Source organism: Momordica charantia (genome assembly GCF_013281855.1).
Source record: "Momordica charantia cultivar OHB3-1 chromosome 4 unlocalized genomic scaffold, Mcharantia_2.0 BLBB01000004.1, whole genome shotgun sequence".
In the NCBI taxonomy this organism is placed as follows: Eukaryota; Viridiplantae; Streptophyta; class Magnoliopsida; order Cucurbitales; family Cucurbitaceae; genus Momordica; species Momordica charantia.
In genome coordinates this window covers 5,343,601-5,352,172 of record NW_028275162.1, presented here as the reverse complement: position 1 = coordinate 5,352,172, position 8,572 = coordinate 5,343,601, and the positions used below count along the sequence as shown (strand labels likewise).

Here is an 8,572-nt window from a genome sequence, read left to right as displayed (position 1 = left end):
AGTCCCTTAATCTTAAATTTTGTGTCTAATAGATCTATGAACTTTCAATCGTGTCTGACAGACTCTGCCTATAAACATTTTTCAAAATTCACAAGCTTATTAGATATATAATTGAAAGTTAAATATCCTAACCGACACAAAATCCATGTCTCGTAGGTCCGTAAATTTGCAGAAATGTCAACGACCTATTAGACACGAAGTTAAAAACTCAAATTGAAAGTTCAAAAATTTATTAGAGACTATAGGATCCAATTAGACATAAAATTGAAAGTGTAAAACCTATTAGACGCTTTCAAAGTCCAGGGACCTATTAGACATGACCTTTAGAAAACTTGAAGTCTAACCAAAAACCATAATGGAATTTATTAACACAGGATGACTAGAAATATAGTTCCCTCAACAAGATGAAGTTCATGGGAGATACAGCCAGTTTAGATAGGTTTTTAGAATCCAATGGTTCATATTCAGTTCTTCAAGAAATCAAATCCATCAGTTCTAATGATTTGATTCGAAAATCAAATCTAATGGAGACTAGAATCTGGGATTACCACATCTCAGTAAATAAAAAGACCTATTATGTAAGCTTATTGACTGTGAGTAATTACAAAATAAATTAGTTCCAATCAAAGATCTTTTCTTCAACCTAATTCTCCAATCCACAATCCATACATGTGAAGGAACATCAAGAGTAGAGTTGTAAGATGACAAAAAGGCTCAAATAAAAGAAAAAACTTCACCTCACTGTGGGGCAGAAAAGCCTCAAGTAAAAGATTACTTACAGTGCTCTCATAATAGGTCTGATTCTAACAGCATATAGAAGCACTGGTAAGAGCCAAAAGATATAAACCTCTTCAAATATGATTCGGTTTTGTCATGCTTGTTGCTGCTCGTCATCCACGAACTCTTCTCCAATACCTCGTTGTACAAGTCTGTAGTACAAAATACCCATGGTTGCCAGGCATGCCCTGCATATGATCATGAAAAATTCTAATATTAGGAAACCAAATACCACTTGCCTTTCACACATACCACGAGGATAAATTTGGTTATCGCATTAGTCGTTTAAGATTATGGAGTATAATGAAAGAAACTTTGGAAGTATAATGAAAGATATTTTAGAACTCAACGCAACACCGTTGTACAACCTATAAAGCAGATCATATTCAAATAAGGTTGCGAGTAATGAAAGATACTATCATACACGATTGAGAAAAAGGATACCTGCTACCGACATCCTATAACTCATAAATTTTGTAAATCATACTCTTCTATTTTAAAAATGGCTCAATACGTGTAATAAGCCACATGTGTCACTTTCATTAAGAATATCCGTAAAAATTGGAAGCAGGGTTATGCTTTGAATATTTAGTAAACCTTAATTCATTTTTATGGGATAATTATTACCTATAAAATGAATATTACCCCCATGGGACTTCAAGAAAACTCTGACAGTAAAGCATATAATTTTTCGTTCTTCAGAAACTAAGATAATGAGAGAGATTATAGATCCATGAGAATTACATGATTGCTATGACAAGAAGAATTTTTCTCGGATCCATTCTAGAGGGTCTTTGGTGCCGAGCACGAACTTCACTGACATCATTGGCATTTAATGCATCTTTACGCGGAGGTGCAGTCACAGGTAGAGTAGGCAATGCAGTTGACCAAAAAGGAAGTAGTGCTCTAAGAAACTTGTGCCTAAATGGACCTGAAGGCAACAAATTAAATGATAAGAGTGATGACAAAAGTACCACAATAACATGTTAGATGCAGCAAAAATGTGTTGGAAATAAGTAACAAGCCAAGTAATATATCCAAGGAGTTAAGACCTCTAAGCCAGTATGACCAAGAGATCCCAAACCCTTACCAACAGAATCGCCCCTTGGAGGCGAATATTAGGCTTTATGAGCTTGCAACTCATAAAGAACTCCAAGATGAGCTATGGCCCCATCACAGCTTAAAGGGAAGAAAATATATATGATTCAGATGAAAGTTAATGTAATTCAGGGGCTGTTTATTCTATGTTTGCACTGAGATGCCTAGGTATGAAATATCTGAGAATGCTAGAAAAATCAATTTGCCTAGGGTTTAGGGATTGCAACCAACCAATCATTTTTTTGGGTTTCAAATGCTGTTGAGAAGGGAATAACACATTACTAAGGGCATGGTACACCCCCACCCCCCAGCCTGACAATAGTTTGATTACTATCTGAAGTCTGAACACAGGAACAGGTATATGAAATCCAGTCCCCCATGGGAGGAAAAGAGGGAAGCTAATGGCCAATTAGGTGACATGTTATATCAAATGGCGTGTAACTTACCTCTACGAATGTACTTCTTACGGTTACCATCTTCATCATCAGCATAATATGAAATTTCAGAATTTTGCCTGTCGTAATTGACTGCACCTTTTCTTGTAGTAGCAACAGGCTGGATCGCATATGAAAATTGAAAAAAAAAATGATATGAGAACAAACTGAAAGTACGAAAATGAATCATATGTTGCAGACAAATGAAAACAGATATTTATTGCTAGATTGATTAATCTTCTTTTAATGTAACTTCAAAACAGAAGATGTTCTTACGCCTGAAGGACTTGAGCTTTTCACAAAATTCCCTTCCGAACCAGGTATTTCAATCTCTACAATATCTCCAGTGCTTGTTTTGGAAGATCCAGCCACAGTTGTGGCGGATAACCCTTCTTCAGCCATATTCGACTCAGTGTTTGCTATTGAGTTTAATGAGCTCTTATTGTTGTGTGCATCTCCTGAAGATGAAACCAAGGGATCTGAGGCAAAGGCAGGGGGAGGACCACGTGATTCTGTTGCTGATAATCCAACTGGATGATTTCCAAACAAATTCTTTTCCAGACCAGTCTGAACAACAAAAAGAAACATGTCAATAAGGACCATAACATGCTACAATCAGCAACATAAAAACTCCACATGCTCGTTTAGAAATCCTTCATTTGTTCAAATATTCAATTAGGCCTAAGGAAATAGATATGAACTTCCATTAGGAACAACAGAAGTAGAAGACACTAAGCCTACAGCAAGAGATGCAGAAGGATGATCTCAAAACTTCAAAACAATAGAACCAGGAATTGTATGAGACTCAAACATTCTCACTATATTCCTCACAAAAAAATTAATCATGTAATGTCCCGCTGTAAAGACACCATTGGATAATCAAAACAAGGACAATTTAGGTTTGGTTAAAAATAAATTAAATGATCAACTTTTGCTAAATAGTGAACCTTTTGTGTTTAGTTAGATAATTTGTTTTTAACATCCGTGAGTGTCCGGACTAATTTGCACGCACTTCGACTAATCTCATTGTCTTGACCCTACTACATTTAGTTGTCAAGGAAACTTGTAAGGTATTAAATCCTATATAGGTGGCAATCATGGTTTGAACTCATTCTCTCTAAGCTCTTTACAATTTACATGGGGCCCTTATTGACCACTAGGCCAACTCATAATGGTTTAGATAATATCCCATTAAAATTGAATATTTCCTCTCCTATTTCAATATCCATAAGCCACATGTTGAACACCATTAATTAAAGAAGTTCTGAGCCTACAGACAAGAAAGTGTTCTAAAAATTATTTGAATGATTAAGTTTATTCTACCCAAGAAAATAAATTTCTAAGCAAACATCAAAAGTTCTAACTACATCCACCAAAGCTTCAGCATGTAAAGGTTGCTACACGGAGGTAATTGGCATTCTCACTATTGTTTTCACAAATAATGCCTAACTTGATGAGAGGCATTTGTAGACTAACCGTTGTTTTCACGAAGAATGCACCAACTTGATGTGGGGCATCTGAAGAGATTCCTATATTTTGCCACACTCATCCCCTAAAGCACGTAGCCTATGGGAAAACCCTACACGTTTTAGGACATTTATCCTTTCAGATAACCTTATAAAAAAAGAATCATTAAGAACTTCTGTTCTGTAATAAGCTTGTTGTGTAAAGATTTCACAAAAATGTTTCTTGAACTGCCTGGGAACCAAGATTTGGTATCCTGACAGTGGGAGCCTGGAAGTGACCAATTTTAAGAATGAGAGATTGGGGCTGTGGTGGGGGAAGTGCTTTTGTTTCCTCCCTTCCGTGAGAAAGGGAGATTCTTGTGGCAAGCGTGTTTCTTTGCAATTTTGGGGCATTGGTTGGAGAGGAACACCAAAATCTTTAGGAGGTGGAGAGAGATAGGGAGTCTGTTTGAGATCTCATTAGATTTAATGTCTCTTTATGGAACTCTGTTTCTAAGTTTTTTTTGTAATCATCAGCTAGGTTCTATTCTTTTAGATTGGAAGCCCTTTCTTTAGGTTGAACTCCTCTTTCACGACTTTTTGTTTTTTGAATGTCCATATATATGTTTTCTGTTTTCATTAGTCTCAATTAAATTTTCAGTTTCTTATTAAAAAAAAAAAAAAACCAATTTTAAGAATGAGAGCCACCTCTCACTAAGGTGTCTCTGGAACTACAAATTGTAACAACATTATTTTGAAGTCTGGTTAACTTTAGGTTGATTATCAACAGATAGGATGGTAGATGGTAGTCTCTTTTTTTAACCTTCTCTTCAAGGCAGTTCAAGGGGCTCTTAGCCATGACCTTAATTATCCTACTTAGAAGTCCAAAACTCGAGCAAGAGATAATAAAAGGAAAACAGAAGAAGAGCAGTTTCCATTTTCATCTGCTCTGGTTTTGAGAGCAGAAGAATGACGGCCAGTAAAAAAAAAAAAAAAAAAAAAAAAAATCAAAATGAGGCGTTCAGTCAGACATCTTAGGCCCCATGCTTAGCTTGCAATGATTTTGATCATTGTTTTGTAATGGTGATACTTCGGCCAGGATATGTGGGGATTTAGGTAGTTTTTTAAAACTGTCTCTTGCTTCCATGAAAAATTGTACGAATCATTATCAAATCAAGCTCAAGAAGAATGCATATTATTGGCTAAGCTACGTTTCTGCTATTTTATAGATGACTCAGAATGAAAGAAAATAATTATTAAGGAGAGTGGTTGGAAATGGAATGAGAGATGTGAGATAAAGTTCGTCTTATTATAATTTTATGGTATCTAATATAAAGTATCCTGTAATTGTCCCAATCGTTTGTAACTCTCTAGTTGCTTAATTGGAGCAATGTGCATCCCCGGGGATGTAGGCACTAGAAGCAAAAACAAAGGAAGCAAACATAGAAATATAGTCACATGAGAATTGAGATAAGCATCACTTCAAAAACTGTACTATCAAGCATGAACCTAACCTGCAAGATAGCTTCCTTCAGCTTTACATGCAGACGAGATCCTGAATCTTTAATATTCTTAGGAGGCCATATCTGCACCAAGAATTTACCTTAAAATAATCAGACATATGAGACAATAGCATATTTCTATTATTCAGACCATATGTACATCAACAAGGGAACTTTATAAAATCGATCATGCAGAAGAAACAACACGACAATGACATGGAGACTTCAAAGGCATATGTGCTGAGATCATATATGAATTTGACTTTAAACAAAAAATAGCATACAGATATACACCATACCGAAATGGAACAGGCGGGGCAGTCATATCCAGCAGGGGCAGTGGATGGAGGAAAGCCCTTGATATGTGAGACCAAGCAATCCGTATGTATAACATCTAACATGAGAACAATGAATTACATAACTACAACATTTCATTTGAGAACCACTCTTCTTAAAATTCGCATGGAAAGAAGGTAAATAAATATCCAAAGTCACATACGTAAACATCCCAATCGAGTAGTTTGAGGACCACTTCCTTCCTCGAGTATAGCATGACACAGGCAGCAATTTGGAGGCCAGTCATAATCACCATTCAATACCCATTCTGAATAGGTACGAACCTTAACGAAAGGATAAGTACGATATTAAAAAAGGAATACATTAACAGAGAAAATTGTTCGTGTGCTAAGTCATTTTGTTGCAGCATCTGAATATAAGGATTAAGGGGTTGTTTAGATGATTTTTGAAATTTGTCTTTTAAAATTTGTTTTGCAAACAATTTTTGAATTGTTCCATATTGTTTTTAATTTCAAAAACATTTGGGAAGATTTGTTTGTTATTGGGTTTTCATCTATATATTTTTTCTTTATAAGAAACCATTTCATTGATGTTATTTTACATATGAATTTTAAAATATAACACATTTATATAAGTTCCACTTTAATCAATAAAGTTGGATACAATATAACAAAACAACCACACTATAATTTGAACAGTACTGAAAAAGTATTTCATAGAAGATGGAAGTAGGAGGAAGAGTCTCAAAAAGAAAAAAAAAATAATTGTTCAGTAACTTCATCAACCAACGAAACTGCTATTTTTGGAGAAGAAAACTGTCATGGCTGTCAGTAATAAATTAGTAATTCCTATGTATTTTCCGACACCAAATGTTGTAGGGTAAGGCGGTTGTCCCGTTACTGTGGGATTAGTCGAGGTGTACGTAAGCTAGCCCGGACACTCACAAATATCAAAAAAATAATAATAATAATAATAAAATATTTTCTAAAAACTCTCTCAACAAATATTATTTTCTGAAACATACTAAATATGCTAAAACATCAAAATAAAACTGTAATTTGATCAGTGCCAAAGAATACTCAACAGAAAATAGTAGGAGGAAGATTTTTTTTTTTTCATAAGAAATGGAAATGTATCAAACGCAAAAGAGGAAACAGCCTAGTGGCAAAGGGCAGAGCTCACCCTCTCCCAAACACTAAACAATGAGAACTTTCCAATGGTTTATAATCATAGTGAGGCTATAGTCACAAAAAACTTCTTATGGATTATACACCACCACGACGAGATGAACACTATCAAAAAACAAATCCACTGATAACTTTTTATCTTCAAAGAGTCTTCTATTCCTTTCTTTCCAAATCAGCCTAAATATTTGACAAGATTTGCCTTAATGAACCAATCAGTAACTGCGCCATACCTACCCAATTCCGTGAAAATAAGTGTGGAATAACTTTTAAATGAAAAATGATGATTCATAATTGTTTCTCCCTAAAAATTAGTATGATTCGCAGCTAATCCATCTGTGTACGCTCATATCATGTGCATTTTTCATAAATAATCCCTTTCTGCACTGTTCACAAAATGTCAAATTTATAAAGGTTCAACCGTGGTAGCTAATTATCCAAATATTTATCAGCTCTCCCTCCATATTGTAAGCGCAGCCAATTACCATCGGAACATACGTGAAAGAGAGAGTAGTATACTACGGAATGCTGATACAGATTGAAATAAGCCGCAATAAACTCATGCAATATAAGATTGAAAAACAAACAGTATTTTCTTGACTAAGCTTACCACGCATATTTGGTGTTCTGGAAAACAAATGCATTCTCCACATACGGGAACCTTATGCACATAACAGTACAACTTCGTGGCCTGAGGCACCAAAAAGAAAAAAGAAAAGTACTCTTAAATTCATTATTTTATCATCATACACAATAGTAAATTATAGCAACAGTAGGGAATCGAAATTCAATTAAAAGAAACGATAAATGAATCAAAAACATCGCAAATTCAACTTCAACATTTCCTAGATCCGAATAATAATGGACTTCCAAGTTCCCAGAAAATGCAAGGAGAATTAAAAACATTCCCCGCATAAATGAGCTTATAATTCCGCAATTCTTCAGAAATCAAATACGCAAACAGTCAGATCGGTTCCGATTCCAACTTCCAAACTCTCAAACCCGGATCCGATCCCAAATTCCAACGAAATGACATCAATCAATCCCCCCATCAAAATCCAAAAAATTCCTGGCGAACGGCTTAGCAACAGAAAAGACAGGAAGAGGGGGAGAGTTGTAGTACCTTGCGGCATTTGCAGACCACCATTGCAGTGACCGGCGCGGAGGCGAAATGAAGTTGGACCGACTCGTATGGGATATACAATGGCGAAATTAACAATTCAACGACATGGATATAGATCTCCGAAGCTCTGTATCCGTAGAAAAACGATGAATCGCCTTCAGCTCTCTCTCAATCTCTCTCTGAAGAACAACAAAACCCCCCCACCGTACTCCGTTTATGGCAATTGGCGTGTGTTTTTTCCTTCGCCGATCCCTTCCCTACAGTTTCCTCTTCTCTCTCTTTTTCCTCTTTTTTTTTCAATTTAATTTTGGGAATTAGAGATTTTTTTACCACCATTTTTTTAGTACAACGATTTTATCGACAGGGACATCCAACATCCAAACATCCAACTTGAGAGAGAATAAGTACATGTCAATTATCGGTTAGTTATATTTATGTTGATATATATTTTTATTATCCTATTTTTTGTTTGGTTTTTGTTTTAATTACAACAAGATGTAGGTAAAGATTCAAATCTATAATGTTTTGATTGAGATATATGTCTTGACCGTATATGATTTGGTTGAAGATATTAAATATTTGTTGATCTACATTTTTATATATTCATGACTTCAATGTCGATATGAGAAGTGAATCGACAGTTTATAGTAAAGTAAAAAAAAATTTAACATAATATAAAAATTATCAACAAAGTATCGGTAATATCAACATA

At 35.1% G+C, this 8,572-nt stretch overlaps 1 protein-coding gene across 1 annotated transcript; it reads right to left on the bottom strand.

The window, feature by feature from the left end:
- Window positions 1–613: 613 nt before the first annotated feature.
- On the bottom strand, window positions 614–8,164 carry LOC111017402 (RING/U-box superfamily protein). Its single transcript, XM_022293151.2, has 9 exons — window positions 7,861–8,164; window positions 7,348–7,428; window positions 5,756–5,876; window positions 5,556–5,650; window positions 5,269–5,340; window positions 2,586–2,876; window positions 2,322–2,430; window positions 1,522–1,708; window positions 614–965 (listed from the first exon to the last, which is right to left on the bottom strand). Exons 1-9 carry the CDS (start codon window positions 7,882–7,884, stop codon window positions 872–874), a joined length of 1,074 nt encoding a protein of 357 aa, XP_022148843.1. The 5' UTR covers window positions 7,885–8,164; the 3' UTR covers window positions 614–871.
- Between the last annotated feature and the right edge of the window lie 408 nt (window positions 8,165–8,572).